The sequence below is a fragment of the Ursus americanus genome, chromosome 3, assembly GCF_024610735.1.
Source record: "Ursus americanus isolate L20-20 chromosome 3, mUrsAme1.1.p, whole genome shotgun sequence".
Classification (NCBI taxonomy): Eukaryota; Metazoa; Chordata; class Mammalia; order Carnivora; family Ursidae; genus Ursus; species Ursus americanus.
In genome coordinates, this window is record NC_142129.1 from 53395998 (window position 1) to 53414370 (window position 18373).

At 34.3% G+C, this 18373-nt stretch overlaps 2 protein-coding genes across 4 annotated transcripts in view; one reads left to right on the forward strand and one right to left on the reverse strand.

Annotated features, from left to right (window-relative positions):
• ITGB8 (integrin subunit beta 8) overlaps positions 1–18373 on the reverse strand; it is a 79003-nt gene that overhangs the window by 30649 nt on the left and 29981 nt on the right. Inside the window, 4 exon segments of the mRNA XM_045793078.2 lie at positions 3512–3670; positions 4247–4412; positions 6133–6379; positions 15682–15853. Coding sequence (XP_045649034.1) covers positions 3512–3670; positions 4247–4412; positions 6133–6379; positions 15682–15853 — 744 coding nt within the window.
• The window catches only part of MACC1 (MET transcriptional regulator MACC1), a 311257-nt gene that overhangs the window by 4320 nt on the left and 288564 nt on the right, over positions 1–18373 (forward strand). The window contains exon 2 of one of the 3 annotated variants that reach the window (XM_045793074.2): positions 3854–3992. The gene's annotated coding sequence lies outside the window, so the exon portion shown is untranslated. Of the gene's footprint in view, positions 1–3845; positions 3993–18373 lie in introns of those variants that run through there. The other 2 variants (XM_045793075.2, XM_045793076.2) reach the window with 2 other exon arrangements.

Consider the following 18373-nt stretch of genomic DNA (forward strand, 5'->3'; position numbering starts at 1 on the left):
TGTAATTTATTCAATTGTATAAAATTATTTTCCAATGGCCATATACTAATATATAATAATATGTAAACACAAACTAATTTAAATTATATCTTATTTATTCATGTGAACCAAATCATGTGCTTTATGTCTTCCATAAGTGAGACTGCAACCAGGAAATTAGAGCAGAAATTACGCCAAGGACTTCAGCACTCTATCTCTTGTACTTTTCCCTTGAGACATTGTGGCAAAGATTTTAATGTAGGATTGAACTGGATTGAGCTCCAGCTCTGCTACTTATTAACTTTTTAGCTCTCTGTCCTTAGTAAACTTACTTTACAAATACCCTCAGCTTTTCTGTTTTTTTTTTTTAAAGGATAATTATGACTACCCTACAGAGTTGCTGTGAAGATAAATTCAATAGTGTATGCAGTGTTTACTATAGTGGTTTTAGTTAATAAATACCCAAAACATGGTAGTTGTTATTATTCTCGAATTCACACTGACCCTCATGAAATAGCTATGTGTACAAGTAGTAGAACTCTGGCCCACGTAGTTTAGTAATATAAAAGGTCTTTTATCAGTTATTTCCTTTTATAAATAAAACAACCAGAGCCTTAGACCAAAAAGCTCAGACACCATTCAACATTACTGGTGTTGGCTGCTGGAGATAAAGCCAGGAAGAGAAGTGTTTGATTGCTTGTCTAACTTATACCTTTTTAAATTCCTCTATAATGGCCAATTAGGAGAGGATGGAGACCGTTTTAAAATAAGCAGGTAAATGTGCTTAGAGTCAGGTTTGGGGTAGCTTTGGATATAGGAAGTTTCAGAGCAGTAGCACATCTTGCAGATATAAGTGCATAGTCGTGGGATCAATCAAAATGCTTCAACTTCTTTTGTTTTAGGGCAGTGTCCCTAGAAATGAAGGGAATGAGAATGCTTAGGAAGAGGATCCCTTAAAACAAAGACCTGGGATAAATGAGATAAAAGTATCCTAAGGTATTAACAAACACACTGCTCCTTGGTTTACTCAATAAACATCAGTGACATGTAGAAGGTTCATTCTTTCAAGTGGGTGGAACAATGTTCAAGACAGTTAATGAAGTTCATGACAGATTGTCCAAATTCCTGATGTCATAAGAGCCCAAACATTGTGTAAAATTCTACCAGAATTATAATTTATTTCCATCAGGTTATACGGCACGGTATATGTTTAAAATTATGAGAGCATTTCTTTGCCTTAAGGAATCTTTCCTAAATGTACAATAGTACCCTCTAAACAGTTATAAAGACATGACTTCAGTGACTTGGCAAAAATTCAAAAGGATAATGCAATGCAATTTGAGAATAATATGATTATTATTTTTTCTTAAAAAAAAAGCTTCTCTTTGTCTCACAATAGACTAGTTCCTCTTGTCTCCTCCTCCACTCCCTGGTAAATAATTAGAGCTCTATCTCAGATTTAAAAAGGTTAAATAAAAGGAAGGAAAGATAAGAAATGACTAAATTAAAGTGGGTGGGTCTACCAAAGTGAAATGTGGCTGAATAGAAGAGAATTACCAAAGGGAAAGACTATTAGAATAATTCCAAATGCCAAAATTTAAAATTCAAGCACTAGTTACCTTTTAAAATCTTTAAAATTTGAGGCTGCTATCAAGAGGCTAAACCAACCAAGGGTTGAATTTGTTCTATGCAGTAACACACTTGTTGGGGCACCTGGGTGGCACAGCGGTTAAGCGTCTGCCTTCAGCTCAGGGCGTGATCCTGGCGATCTGGGATCGAGCCCCACATCAGGCTCTTCTGCTATGAGCCTGCTTCTTCCTCTCCCACTCCCCCTGCTTGTGTTCCCTCTCTCGTTAGCTGTCTCTATCTCTGTTGAATAAATAAATAAAATCTTTAAAAAAAAAAAAAAAGTAACACACTTGCTCCTCTAGATTTTCAGTAAGTCTGGTAAAATGTCCCAGATTAAGTAAATTTAAACTATTTAAACTTGACTCATGGGAACCACACAAATTTCAGCATAATTTATATGCTTCTAATATTGCAGTTCCCAAACTTTGCATGAGGTGCCTTGGAGCACTACAGTACCCCCACCAGAGTGCCCTCATATATCGTTAATTTTTAAAGTGGTAATTCAGCATCTATCAGGTAGCCATGAACTACTAGCTGGAGGTAGTTTGTGGTTTTGTTTTGTTTTGTTTTAAGATTTTATTTATTTATTTGACAGAGAGAGACAGCCAGTGAGAGAGGGAACACAAGCAGGGGGAGTGGGAGAGGAAGAAGCAGGCTCCCAGCAGAGCAGGGAGCCTGATGTGGGGCTCGATCCCAGGACCCTGGGATCACACCCTGAGCCGAAGGCAGACGCTTAACGACTGAGCCACCCAGGCGCCCCAGTTTGCGGTTTTAAATTACATTTGGCTCTGTTCCTTTAGATGACATCATATCTTTGCAAAACTGGGCTACATGAAAATCAATGTGGAACAGGAAATGAGGGTGGTGATGTCCAGTCTGATTCTAATGCTTGGGAAGTTCCTATTAGTGAGTTCATTACTAACAATGACATAAATATACATACATATATGTATTTTTTGATGATTCATATATATTCTTTTTTAACTGGTTACTATGTTCTTAATAGTTAAGTTATTTAGAACTAACTACTTAATAACAGAACTGTCAGCTTTTTTTTTTTTTTTTGCCTATGAAAACCAGAGGAAAAAATTATTTAGACACGAAGGTACCAAGGTCTGAGAAAGTTTAGAAGCTTTTGTTTTAACAGAAGAAAATTACCAAGATACTAGGGTACCAGAATCTGAGAAAGTTTGGAAGATTTTGTCCTAACATTCTGTGTAAATAGTTTCCATCAGAAATAAATGATGCTTTATACAGTTGGTTTTCCACATGTATAGTAATAGCTAATGCTGGGAAAGATATGGTTCTAGGCAATTGTATTAAGTATATGATTCACAGCTGAAGCTAACCCTCAGGAAACAATCCAGATATCCACTGATTTAAAAAAGAGCCCCTAAATATAGATAAGCTTCAGAGGGAAGCAGTGAGGTCCAGAATATTGAAAGCTGGCCTTGTTTTTAGTCTTTCCCCCCCTTAGTCTTTATTTAGTTCTACCTATTATACTGTGAGAATTCTTCAGTCCAAACATCCTTTTCTTACCAATCCTTAATACATTTTTAGATACCAAATCTGCAGAACTAGTGTGTGTGTGTGTGTGTATATATATATATATATATATATATATATATATATATAAGCTCTTGTATCACTTTTATTTTTACCTATTTAACAGTACTTTTTAGCATATCAGAGTTAGCTACTAGATGTTGTTAAAATGTTTTAACCTTATATCAATCAGCATTTATGGATTGTGTTATTCTGTAACTTCTCTCTCATGGTTTATCCTGACTCTGTATCATGCTTGTTTAGGTAATTCCTTTTTATAAAAACAGCTGAATTGCCAATTTAAACTTACGCTTTAGCCAAAAGAGTCATAACTACTAAGAAGCTTTTGCTACATTACCATGCTTGTTGATCTGACGTAGATGTTGTTTTTCAAATGGCAGTTTCCGTCATTTGGCACCACTATGCCTGCCAGTTTGCTATCGAGAGCAAGATGAGATGTCTGATCTGTCATCACCAGCAGCAATCTTTTAGCTTCTTTTCGCCATCCAATATGACTCTTAAGATAAACATGTAATTAGATCTTGTACAATAACAAAGATCTGTACTGTGGTCTTTATCTCAAGAAACATTAAGTTCGAGTTTAACAAACATTAAGTCAGGCTGGAATGAAGTGCATAAATACAATGCTGTTTCCTAAATAGCGTTGACTTTTATTTGTATATCCTCTATTTTACCACAGCCATTTGACTGCACCAACTCCCAACTAGAGATTTCTGGTGTTCCCCCAGAGAAAAAACGTGCCAGGTTTACGAAGTGCAGAGCACCCAACACAATGTGAGTAGGAAAACAGGCTATTTCAGGCTCTTCCTTGGAAAGTGGTGAGTGAAAAGATTTTCCAAGCACATAAGTTATTCTTTCCCTTTTATATTTTCCTATTTATAATTATCTCCCAATTTAACCCCTCTGTCCTGAACACATACCAAAATGAATAACATTGGTGAGGAATAAATGTTAGAAGAATGTATTCTTCTATATTATGTTTTCACTCTATAAATCAAAGAGAAAATAAAAATCTTAAATTCTTGGAGAATTTTACATCTGAGCGAAAACTCAATAATGTGAAACTTCTTACCTCACAGACAGCTGCCTGAAGCATGGCATCAAAACCTCCTTCAGGTGTATCTATATTTCCAGAGATCTTTTGTCTGTGAACCGCTTTTTCAAACTCAGTAATGTTCTCCGTCAAAGATAGCACATGGATATATCCATGAGGAGGCATACAGTCTAAATTGTAGTCACTATATGGAAAAAGAAGAAATGCAAATTCCATTTTGCTTGGTTCATTCAAAGATTCAAAATACTATTCACAGTAAAATTGTGTGGTTTGGTGTAAGAAAGGAATATATATATATACATATATATATGTACATATTATATATATGTACATATATATAATACAAAAATATATAAAATATTTACATATTATATATTAAATATTTATATATTATATATGTGTGTGTATATATATATGTGTGTGTGTGTGTATATATATTTGCCAAGGTTAATTTATTAGAGAAAATCTGTACTTTATAAAATCGGAGAAAATTTCAATAGTATTGGTGGATTTTCTTTGCAAGTAGGAAATAGAAATATAACGGTTTGGTGTCCAAAAACTAAAGATTAAGCATGTTTAATATAGGACACCTAAAGAGCTTTTATTATGCTAATATACATGGTTAATTTTAAAGAGAAGATAAGCATTTGCAGTGATTTCCTATCGTATTTGACCAGGGAACAGCTGAAAAACACTTTTGGGGAACTGTTTTTAGGAATTTAGTGAAAATATTATACTATTGTTTGATATTTTAAAATATTGTGCTAATTTTTAAAGTGTTGCTTGGTGTGAAAATATTGATGAACAATCAGAGTTTATTAAAATTGTTCTGAGAATCCCATGATGTCCCAAGAAGTGAGAATCATTCCTCAGGCACATGCACATTTAGGGAGAAGGAACATGAAGCTCCATGAGGAGATGTATTCATTCCAACAGTTAGCAGAGCTGTTTTGGTAGATGAGAATGTGTACTATAAGGTGATCTGGGCAATTTATGGAAGTGGAAAAGATGTTAAAATGAAATGTTATATTAAGGAAGAACTGAACACATTTCTCTCTGAGAACTCAACTGGCTAAGATACTGTCTGAGAAACTTGTATTTTTAAGGTTAGTTCTTGTTTCATAGTGCAGCATATGCTCTTTAGAATCAATTTCAAAATGATAAGAAAAGGGGCTCTTTCCAGAAAACAGACAAATTCTCCTCTTTTCCTTCCATGTCCTAGCGGAACTTTCTTTGAAGTCACATCTTAGGCAACATAATTATAAATACAGTCTCAATACAGTAATGGAAAGATAGTTGCAGTACTGGCAACATAAGTACTTTAAATTTGACAAACCTTAATTTAGCAAATTTGGAGCAATTAAAAAGGACATATACAGAATTCTTAAACAGGTATTTATATGCATGGTAGCCTGAATATTGGTGTTTTTCCAAAATTACTAATATTACTTGTGGGTTTTTTGTGATGAAATGAGTGATATTTGAAAAAACAAAATAAGAAGTCCAAGCTACGGGGCGCCTGGGTGGCACAGCGGTTAAGTGTCTGCCTTCGGCTCAGGGCGTGATCCCGGCGTTATGGGATCGAGCCCCACATCAGGCTCCTCTGCTATGAGCCTGCTTCTTCCTCTCCCACTCCCTCTGCTTGTGTTCCCTCTCTCGCTGGCTGTCTCTATCTCTGTCAAATAAATAAATAAAAAAAAAAAAAAAAAAAAAAAGAAGTCCAAGCTACACATAATCTCATAAGTTTTCAGATAGGAACATACCTCCTCTCCAAATATTTTCATTTCTCACTTAATAAAACAAAAATATAACATTTAGTGAGTCCTTTATGTAAAAACAAAGAGAGATTTTATAAGAAAAAAATTCAATTTAGCATCATGAAGTCCACATCAACCACTAGATACCTGCATTGATTATGAATCCTTTCTGGGTGGATGCTGATGTATGGTGAAACTGTTTTATCAACATAGGAGCCAAATCCAAGGCGGAAATCACGGGAAAAATATGCCATTTTTCTAGATAAATCATTTCCAACGGAATTTAATTTTTCAATATTATTATGCATTGATGCTGAGACATCAACCAGGTAATAAAGATCCACAGGGTATTTCTTCAGAGGATGAATTTTCAGCATAAAATTAGCTTCAGCTTCTGGTTCAAAGAAAGACAGACATCATGTAGTATTCATTTTAAACATCCCAGGATAAGCTCTCAATAAATCAATCATGTTTTATATACAGAACAACTAGCACAAATTTGTGCATAATGAATGAAGTTAGGAATATCCTGGAATAATTTTAAGGCAATTTGAAAACCGTATCAGTTTATTAGTTTCCAACTTCTACAATGCATTTCTCACAATTCTGTGGTGCAGATAGGGATAGTAACAAATGGACCAGCTCACTATAAATGTAGTAGAGAATATATTTATCATCATATGAATCCGTAATTCCCTTAGTATCTAGGAAAGCACAGCACAATACAGCAAGCAGCATTCTATCTCAAGAGTAGGTGGCTGTCTTGGTTTGAAAGAGGCTTTGGGTTTGAAGAAAAGTAGAAAGGCATCTTAAGAAAAGTTACCTCTTATTGGATGAAGGTACAAATTCATCCTTTTGGGTTGAGGCATGTTTACATATGTGATGTGAAAACTCTGGTACTGAGAAGTAGGTTAACCTATCCAAAATAAGTAGTACCTCATAATGAATTAGATGATGAGATCCTTCCCAACGGTTAGTCCCGAGAAGGAATGAGACAGCAGTCTAAAGAATTGTACCCAGCACTGCCACACTGGGGACCTGGGCAATGTAGGGAACAGCATTTGTCTAACACATAGTGGATGCTTGATAAACATATGTTGAAGAAGGATCATGCAAGCTAAGGAAGTAGACAAGAAGAGAGGGTCACCGTGAGGAGAGATGTGGGAACTTCCCAACAACTGTGTAAAATACCATTATATTTAGTTCGCTGTCTATTATCATTTGATACAAGGACCTGTATCACTGTATATACAAGGATATGGCCCTCTGAGGAGATGGTAGTTCTGTATTTAATTTTTTTAAATTTCTTTTAATTTATTGATTTTGAGTATAGTTGATATACAATGTTACATTAGTTTCAGGTGTAAAACTTAGTGCTTTGTCAAGTTTTTACATTATGCTGTGTCACCACAAGTATAACTACCTCTGTCTGGTTACATAGCTACAGTATCATTGACTGTATTCCTTATGCTGTGCCTTTTATTCCCATGACTTATTCATTCCATAATTGGAAGCCTGTAAGTATATGGTAAAAAGTCATCTCTTTAAATACATGCAATTTGTGAATTTTATTTTATTTTATTTTTTTATTTTTTTAAAGATTTTATTTATTTATTCGACAGAGATAGAGACAGCCAGCGAGAGAGGGAACACAAGCAGGGGGAGTGGGAGAGGAAGAAACAGGCTCATAGCGGAAGAGCCTGATGTGGGGCTCGATCCCATAACGCTGGGATCACGCCCTGAGCCGAAGGCAGACGCTTAACCGCTGTGCCACCCAGGCGCCCCTGTGAATTTAATTTTTTAAACAATAAAGTAAGTGCTTTGTAAGTCATTATTTGTCAGTGGAGAGATGTTTGGGTAGAACAATTTTTTTTTAATGAACACCAATTTGTATATACAATTGATAGCCTGATCTACTTATCAGAAGAATCCTCTAATTTATCAAATCAAATTTTCAGTCTTAATATGCTCAAGAGTAGCAGTATTTTCTTTTAAATTATTTTACAAATCAGATGTTTTTAAACCAGTTACAAAATGTATTCAAAGTAAGGTTTTTCTGGTATGTAATAATAATTATGGGAGAAATTACTCATTCCTAATTTGCCTGTGTGTGCTGGAAACCCCTTTACTGTAACACTCTTAGTTTTTTGGCCCAAGAGTTTGGGAGGAGAAATTGGGAGATGTGAAGACCACCCAGCCCACTCTCTCGCTCCTTCCCTTTATGAGCTGGGCTGCCTCCAAAGAGCATATATTTGGCTCTACTTTTCTAGTGTCTGGTAAAAAGGCCTGTCCCTGTGGAAGTGTCTTGCTGTTTGGGTGGAGAAGTTCAATTCAGGAGAATGTAAAAATCTAGACAGGACCAGATTGATCAAAAATAGAAATGGGCATAACTGGGGAGTGTGGTTCATGTGGTTTAATGTGTGGATCAGCTGCTTCTTCTTTTTTTATTTTTTACAAATTGTGTAGTTGTTTTTTAACTGTTGACTTGGGTATAAGGCTGAAGACCTAAGGCACATAGTGTTTTCATCTTGATCAGTATAGTTTATGGTGGTTCTGTCTAAGGATGAATGGCTGTGTGTTTTCATGGAGTTATTGAAAAACACAATACATAGTGTATTATATGCAGGTTGTTATAAAGTTGGTTATCTTAGCCAACATCAGGGTTGAAGGGTTAGGCTGCTGTAGCTTGATTCTGAGTTATATAGATGCTGGTCTCAGATATGTACCTGGGTCACTTGAAGACCTCAGCATGGGCTGAGGCCTCAGTAAGACAAAATTTTAATAAAGGGGAAAAGAGACTCTTTCCATACACAGGACTTTTAGTCATTGCTGGAGAAAATGATAATTACCACTTCTAAAATGCAAGGCATTTGAGGCGCCTAGGTGGCGAAGTTGGTTGAGCATCCAACTCTTGATTTTGGCTTAGATAGTGACCTCAGGGTCTTGAGATCCAGCCTAGTCCAGCTCCATGCTCAGCAGGAGTCTGCTTAAGATTCTCTCTCCCTTCTCCCATGGCCCTTCCCCCTTAAAATAAATAAATAAGTCTTTTAAAAAATAATAAACTGCAAGGCATTTGAGGTTCCCATAAAGGTCTAACTTTAAGTCATCACCTCAATGTAGGCAGCCACAGAGAGGCTGATCTCGAACCCCACTTTGCTTGTTAAAGAGGAAGCTGAAGGGGCCAAGCTTGGATTACCATGTTTTGCCCATGAGCTTGAGATATTCCACATATGCTTTCAAGCTGACTCTTGATGGTTTCATTATATATGAGGAAGAAACCTTCTCAGAGGCAGTAGAAATACCTTTTTATGGGAACATGGATACTGTGTCCCCAGATTAAATCTCCATTCAGTTCATACTGGGGTGCCTGCCACCAACACAAGACTCAAAAGGCAGATGACATTAATGAGATTTTGATATATTGGATGAGAAAGAAACACATGTGAAAATAAGACTTAATATCTGTGAGGTGATCAATGTAGGCAGCAATGTCGTAAATGCTACTTTGAGAGCGGATTCTTTTCGTGTCTATTTAAAATATTTACCCCAGTATTTGGTACACAGTAAATATATATGTTAGTAATTAACACTATTAGTATTACTAAGCCTCATTAGCATTAGCCTCAAAACTATTCATTTATCTCTGAAGCTTCTGGGTTTGGTACAGGCACAGACACTCATAAATGTGCTTAACTAAACTACATTTGAAGCACATTTTGATATATCATTTCAAAAGGTCCCCATATTTTAATATTAGTGAGAAGCTAATTATCTATGACTTCTTTCCTACAGAGTAGGAAAAACTTAAACAGTTTCTCTGTTTGAGAGGAAAGAATATTATCTGGCCCCAAAATGTTTATGCCACTCTTTATGTTATCTCCAGAAAGGTTCATTCATATACCTTTTGATATTTTAAAGGCTCAGATCCTTTGTTGCATCAGTCAACTTCAAAGGGACAAGTGGGTCTGTGACATAGAATAAGAAAGAGGACTTGGAGGAAAGCTGAGACCTACTTAGAACTTTTGCCAGTATTGGTTTGAATAGCCCAAAGAATTGAAAGTAGTTAGGATGAGTTTAAAATCACTCAAATAATGGTGTGAACATCTCTGAAGACTTGGCTACAACAACCATGACTGGACAGTAAGAAAAGATAACTAAAAATGTTCTGCATAAGATGAAATTGAAAAACTGTAAGAAAATGTGGAAAACTAACAGGAAGAAAAACAGCCAAATTCTGTTCATTGTACTCGGGTTGGGGAAGGAGAAGGCCCAAAAATGAGATGGGTTTGAAACATCAAGGCACAGACTCCAGCATGTTTCTGAATTTCTGTGGGGGATAAATGAGGGATATGTGCCAGGGGTGGAGGGGAAAGAATGCATGATTTCTGTATTTTTCTGGTTTTTAAAAACTTCTTGAATTTAGGAAGAATACCTGAAAAATCTTACATTTTAAGTTAAACTACACTAAATTAAAGGACATTCTTTTGTTACAATATTAAAATGAATTGAGTTTGAAAGATTTTCTTAAATTAGCAAGGTACAGATTACACTAATCCTTATCCATTTACATTGTATTACTTCTGAAGCAGAATTAGAGAATTCCTTTCTCTCTCCTATCTTCCTAAAGATTTCATTTCAGTGTTCTTAGGGAATATCAAGTAGGATCAGTAGCTTCTTTCTTTTTCCAAAAGATTGATAGGTAAAAATAAGAAAAAAAAGTATAGTTTAAGAAGTAAAAAGTGAAAGAAAATATCATTTTTAAATCTCATTTTAAATATATAAAATATATAATAGAGTCCTACTAACAGTTTTTAAAAAGTTGTCAGTATCCATGAAAAAATTTTTAAATTCTTAATAGATGCTACATTGAAGATAATAAATTTTTATAAAGATAAGAATAAATGATTATAAATAAATCAAGTCAAAATCAATATTAGAGAATGAATGCATTTTATACTTAGGTATGCATTGTATGTGTCAAGGTAGAAAGGACTTTTATATTATGAGGAGTAATGGTTCTGTATGTATATCTGGAGTTGGAAAACGTAGCTTTATATACTATACCTCAAAGCTGGCACATCTTTGATGCCACATATAGTTTTTAGATGAACTTATTAAATATAATTTAATAAGCATTTGTTATATATGCATATTATAAAATACAGTTGTCATAGCTACGTTGAAAGATGACTTAAACGCATTAGACAATTACACTAATTTGCATACAGAAATTCAAATAGTAGTGGGAAACTGAATAAAATCAAGCCCCAAAATGATTGACATAATATTAAGCATTTCTCTTTTCACTTTCCCACTCCCCATTCTGCCTTCACTTATCATCATTTCCCACCTCATGTTGAAGTCTCCCACATCTTTATCCAGCCTGTATCTCCTGCTGAACTGCAGCCTCATATATAATAAATTAGTCACCACCTCAATTAAAGATGTCTCAGTTTGAACTCAGTACCATGTCTTCCTCAGAGGGCAGCCACCCCTCTCACCTTGTTGCTTGAGCCACAGCCCAAGTGTCTCTGTGCTCATCGATCACCAACCCCTGGGGATGCTACCTCCTGTTATCCCTCATGTCTGTCCACTTTTCTCCTGCCTCATTACCATTACTGTCATTGCTTATCTATAGCACTGACACAGCTACCCAACTTTTGAACTGTTAATTTTTAGTCTCAGGAGGATTCAACCACCATTATATCTACAAAAATGAACAAACTAAATTCATTACCTTAAATTTAAATTTAACACACCAATAAAAAAATGGACCCTTGTAAGTTTCAAGTCCCAAGTGTTTAAAAAAAAAACAAGACATTTCGAAAGGATATAGTTACATTTATTAGAGGCAAATAATATACGATAAGCTTCACATATAAGCAAGCTACTGAAAAGTAATGTTTAGGGGCACCTGGGTGGCTCATTCAGTTAATCGTCTGCTTTTAGCTCAGGTCATGATCCCAGGGTCATGAGATTGAGCCCAGCGGGGTCCTCTGCTCGACTGGGCAGAAAGCCTGCTTCTCCCTCTCCCTCTGCCTGCTACTCCCCCTGCTTGTGCTCTCTCCCTCTCTCTGTCAAATAAATAAATAAAATCTTTAAAAAAAAAAAAAAGAAAAGTAATGTTTAGTTAGAAAAATAGTAAAATTTGTATGGAGAGGCATATCACACACAGAAAAGAGAACTAAGATGGTTAATAAGCTTAGGAAGCTTTCTAGTACTAGGAAAGAGGCGAAAGAAACAGGTAACAGAGTAGTTACACTTAAAAAACTAAAGAGATTAAAAAGAATGAGAAGGCAAGGTTGACTCATGAAAGCCTTAACTGGACATCCATTTTTCTTGTGAATAACCTGATAATATACATTATATACATTAAATATACATTATATTTATATATATTTATATACAAATATATATAAAGTATATATAAATATACATATATTTATAATATACATTAAAACCTAAATAAATTTGTATATATTTGACCTAGTAAATCTATTTATAAGAATGTATCCTAAATGAATATGCTATTTTATACAAAGATACATGCATAACAAGTATCATTGAAGGTTTTAAAAAACTTCATTCAAATTGGATTGAGGTTGACTTATATTTATTTATTCACTTGGATTTTGTTACATTTATAGAGTATGTTTATAGAAAACTGTCATTGTTATAATACTGTCTTCCTAATCAGGAACATAAAATTCTTCTGCACTTTTTCATTTCTTCTTTGAGGTTGAGCGATGTTAGACTTTTTTTAAAAAGTTTCCCTAGACAGTTTACATTTAAGGTTGCTGCTATGAATTTATCCCTTTTTTCATTATATTTGATATGACAGGAGATTCATTGATTTGAGTATTTTTTTTAAAAACCTGCCTCATTTATTTATTTATTATTTATTTATTTATTTTAAAAAATATGTGTACCTTGTTTATATAACAATGGTTGAGAAATTTATTTTTTATTTTTATTTTTTTTTTAAAGTAAGCTCTAGGCCCGATGTGGGGCTCAAACTCATGACCCTGAGATCAAGAGTTTCGTGCTTTATGGACTGAGCCAGCCAGGTGCCCCTGTTTTTTATTTTTAATTTTAGAAGTTAATTTTAGTTGATCTGCTTGGATTTACCAGAGACATATAATGATAATTTTGCTTTATCTCTTCAAAATACTTATAACTTGTATTTGCATTTTTTGTCTAACTGTTTTTTACATAAAACTTCTAGAAGGATTTTAATATATATTAAAGAACTATTCCTCAATTTTGGTTTTGGCAGAATGGCCACTAAATTTTACTGTATGATTTTTCACCATCTGTTGAGATAACAATATATATTTTTTCCATTTGGCTTTGTTTTTCTTATCACATATGATTTAATGTGGTTTCCTAAAATGTTAAGGATTTTATACTAGGATTATGCTAACCTTGTACACATTGGGTAGCTTCTAGGCCTTCTCTAAAACCAATGGAAGAGTTTATGAAGCATAGGGATAATGCATTTCTTAGGGTGAACATGAAATCATTCCTTCCCAAGAAAAATTAAGTACGCAATGTGGGTTTTTCTTTTATAATGCTCTTAATTTCTTTAATTTTTATTAGGTTTCTTAGGGATCTGCCTCTTCTTGAGCAATATTAGTCATATGTATTTTCCTTAAAATTATGTATATTATCAATATTTATGCATTTTACCATAGATTTTTATGCTTAATATTTTCATAGTCTTTTTTTTTCTTTAATATTTGTTTCTTTGGTTATAACTGGGTTATTTACTTTTTTCTTCTTTTCTTAATTAGCTTTGACAACAATATATCTATTTTTATTGGACTTTGCAAAGAACCAACTCTTGGAATTATGCATTACTTTTACCTTTTTATATCTATTTTGCATTTTCTTTATTTTTTTTTCTTAACTTATGAATTCCTTCCTCTTATTTTCTTTATGGCTATTCTGTTTTTGTTGCTCCTATATCTTAATTTGGATGCCTAGTTAATTTTTGTTCATTCTTCTTTAATAATAAAAGCTTTTAATTTTCCTGGGATCAGCTTTAATCACGTCCCATATATTTTGATGTGTGTTGTTGTTACTGTTATTATTAAATAGTCCATGACTAGAGTTTTGATTTGTTCTTGGAGATAGACTTTATTTAGGAAAAGCTTTTCTTAGTTTGTTACTTAATATTTGTTTATCCTTTTGTATTGATTTCAAAAGTTATTGCATAGTGTACAGTGATATTGACCTATAAAAAGTTTCACTTTCTGGAATTAAGTTTTCTTGTTTAAAATATGATTAATATCTAAAAATATTCCATGGTCTTTGAAAATATTATTTTCTATATCAAGTGCTATGGACTAAATTGTGTTCCCTCCAAATTTATGCGTTGAAGCCCTAACCCATGATGTGATGGTGTTTGAAGATGGGGCCTTTGGGGGATAATTAGGTTTAGATGCAGTCAGGAGGGTGAAGCCCTCATGATGAGATTAGTGCCCTTATGGGAAGAGATACCACAGAGCTCTTTCTCTGTCTCCCTCTCTCCATGTTTGTCTCTCTCTCCCTCTTCAGGCACCAAATCAGCCAGTACCTTGATCTTGAACTTTTTAGCTTCCAGGATTGTGAGAAAATAAATTTCTGTTGTTTAAGCCACTTATTGTACAGTATTTTGTTATCGTAGCAATAGAAGGTAGTGAATGGCATAATCTTACAAATCTAATTTCTTTCATTTTTGTGTATCCCTTTCCAACTGTTGCTTATATATGTCCACACTGGGCTGTTTTATATGGTGAAGAGCATAGTCTTAATTGGAAGCTGGGAATATGTCTAGAGCCAAGAAAGAAATAGACTTTGTTTTTCTGGTAATCTAAGAATCTGGAAGAAATAGCTCAGCTTTGGAATAGGGTGGTCATGTGTCAATAATGGTTATTTTAAAATTTAATGACAGGACAAGACCACCCAGAATGAAATAATGGGAGACTTGAAGGCAATTGCATACTGTTTAAAACTAAATGCATCTAATTGACTGATGCATACCTGTGTACCTGAAATTATCTTGCCTTGTGTAGTTTGTACACTGGGATTCTCTAGCACCAAAGGAAAATGAATAATTTCCAGTGACCTACTACATGTGCCAAACTGTGGAATACAATGCGATAAAGTGGCAAGTACAAGAGAAGCATAGAGGAGAAGTATGTGTTAATCTCGGGGGCATCACAAAGCATCTCAAGTTGATTATGATAATGATGAATTGTAGTTTTCTGTTTAAAAGTTTATCACACAGGCTCTAAGGGCTTAGCTTAGTTTACATCCCTTACTAATTAATTAATCAACTAATCAAGTCAACAAATACTTATGGAGTGCTTACTACAAGCCAGCACTCTGTGAGGCTTTGGAGAAACAGTGGAATAAAACATGTTCTCTTTCTTCCAGAGCTGGCAATGGAATAGGAACACAATTATACTACAATGTGATCAAGTCTGGAAACACATAATTATAATGTAGTGTGGTCAGGTTTGCAGAGAGTGTCCGAGGCCACACAGCTAGCTAGCTATAGGCACAAAAAGAGCAAAATTCTGATTTCTTGATTCTGAGCCCACTGTTATTTCTACTATAATAAAACAAAATATTAAATATGAGAAAATAAAGCTAAATGTAATTTCAAGTCAGAATCATCATAAATTATAGATTTATTTGAAATCACCAAACCTGGACGCAGCTGGATCAACACTTCTCCTGGTGTCACCTGGGTATTAATTTCATTTTCACTTGGTATTACATGCACAGATGGGTATTCTATTGAATCAATCGAGCAGCCTTTGCTTATTAAATTGGAAATAATATCACAACGTTCACTCCTTGATCCACCTGAAATGAAATCCTGTTTAAAAGAAGGAAAATCACTGACATTTTTAGTGCATATGATCTCAGTTATAATAAAAGAAAACCACATAGCAAATATTGCAAAGAAGCCATCTTCCAGTATTGCACAGATTATGCAACTATTCAAAATAGGTGCACGTTTCCAGTAAGAAAACTAGTAAATTTGTCTTAAATAAAGCTTTAATTCCTAAATCTTACTTAAAAAGAAGAAAATGAATATTAATGAGTTTAAACCAAGGACTTTAAATATTGTTAACTGATCACTGTAAAATTATACCAACTTAATTCTTTCTAAATATTTTATGTTGGAGAGACTGCTTCAAAAGAAAATTTATTCAAAATAGGCCATTTAGTCATTCCAAATGTAAGTCTCAGTTCTCAAAGAACCCAGCTGGTATGTTTATTATATATCATTATATTTGGAATATAGAGCGAGCCCTCAGGGGTCACATGCCTAAAAAGGTGCTAAAAATTTTTTAAAAAATGAATTGGAAATCTATATTTCTTAGACCATAAAATCCCTCAACTTCTTAGACACACAATAGCCTGTAAATAATTTAATAAACCAAGGAAGATGTTCATAATGAGGCTGGGAGATACCAGATTGCAGCTAAAATGCTCCTGATTTTGTAACTGAGTCTAGAACTTTTATTACCATTCAGCATTGGTTAGTTGTCATTCAATAGCCATACAATAAACTTGGAATTAGTGGGGCAAGCTTAAAATTTAATTTATCATGACTGAGAACAATTTGATATTTTTATTTTTCATGTAACCATTCAGGTTTTCCCCTAAGAACAGGAAATGTATCGAAGAGTATAGAAATATGTTTTATTATATACTGTTGGCCTGAATTATTTGGAATATTTGCTTACACATTAGCTGGATATTTGCTTAGTGATCTTCCTGCAGTGGCTATTCTGATGTGGCATTCAGTCATTCCTCCTTTAGCTCAACTGATTCAGGGAATTGGGTTTCCATTCCCTGGAACCATTCAATCAAAGAATTCAGATTGAATACTTACTCAGGGCCAGTAGTCTGTTAGGTGCTGAGGTTACAGAAAGGTACAAGACAGACTCCCTCCCTGTCATCAAAGAGTCAACAGACCATTGGTGAATTCAGCCATTTCAGCAAGTAAATGTAATTATTATGGGCATTAAATTTAGGGGAAGCACAGAATTTTACAGGGTTATGGAAGAAGGAGATTATATCAAGTTCAATATTAGTTGAATATTAGATCACTAATTATGAATAGGAACATCCATAGCACTGGTGAGTATTAGATGGGTTGGAGGTAGGCAATATAAAAACATTCATACAAGGATTTTAATTTAATTCCTCTCTTAATTTAGAATAGGGGTTGGAAAACTAGGGACAGTAGGACAAATACAACAATCCACGGCCTGTTTTGTATTCACTAAGTGCCAAAAAATGCTTTCTACATTTAAAAAATGCTGTTAAACAATAAAAAAGAAGAACATGTAAGAGAGACAATATGTAGCCCAGGAAACTTAAATTTTTTTACTGTGTGGCCCCTTATAGTACTGATTCTGAATTAGAGTGTGAAACACACTTAAAATATAAATATAATTAAAAGATAAAAGAGGATATATCCTTTTCAGTTAAGATATCCAGCTGTCATTTGGTAAACGACTTCATGGGAACAGAAAAATTCAATTTGCTTTGCTATTGACACCTAGATTTTTAGTGTGAAGTTTAAAAAGTCCAAAGCTTAATTTCTTGTATCCAAATTTATCTGTCTATTGATAAAACTCAGAGGTACTCAGTATAAGATTTAGTTTATAAACAGTTTGGAGTTCCTCAAAGAAAGGTGGCATAGACTGCTATCATATGTATTACTTTCCTTCAGAAAGCTCCAGGCTAGATGGGGGGATCCCTCCTGTCCTGAGGAATATTGAGGATGCATGAGGCTTGGAACCTCTAGGCTTGTTCATGCTTCACATGATGGGCCACAGACAAAGGGCCACATGCATTTTACAGACATAAAAACCCCAAGACTTCAAATCAAGAAAGGAAATAAAGTACAAATAATTCCGATTTTCCTTTTTCAGGTAGGGATTTTGTTATTTGTGTATACAGAAATGGAAAAGAAGGGAATATGGCTAATTCGCTGAAACTATACATCACACTATGCCATTTGACCTTTAAATGTCAAATCATTTTGCTGAAATAGGCAAAAATCGTCTCAATTCTTTTGCAATGTCTGAATCAGCATGGCTGTTTTTACTCCACTATAAAAACTGAGTTAGAAAAACACTGCCAATTTGACAATTAGGTTTGAGAAGGGAAGAAAAGACCGTGACATCAAAATAAAGAATGGAATGCTGCCTCTACCCACTGTGGCCTACTTTCCACTTTGTATAAAAGAAAAGAATTTGAAACCACACCCTTTTAATTTGTGGTGTTTTGTGTCATTTTAATGTCTTATAATTCTTATGTTTTATTTTTTCTGCAAGAAATACACAAGGAAAATCATATTCCAACTCTCTGCATCTCA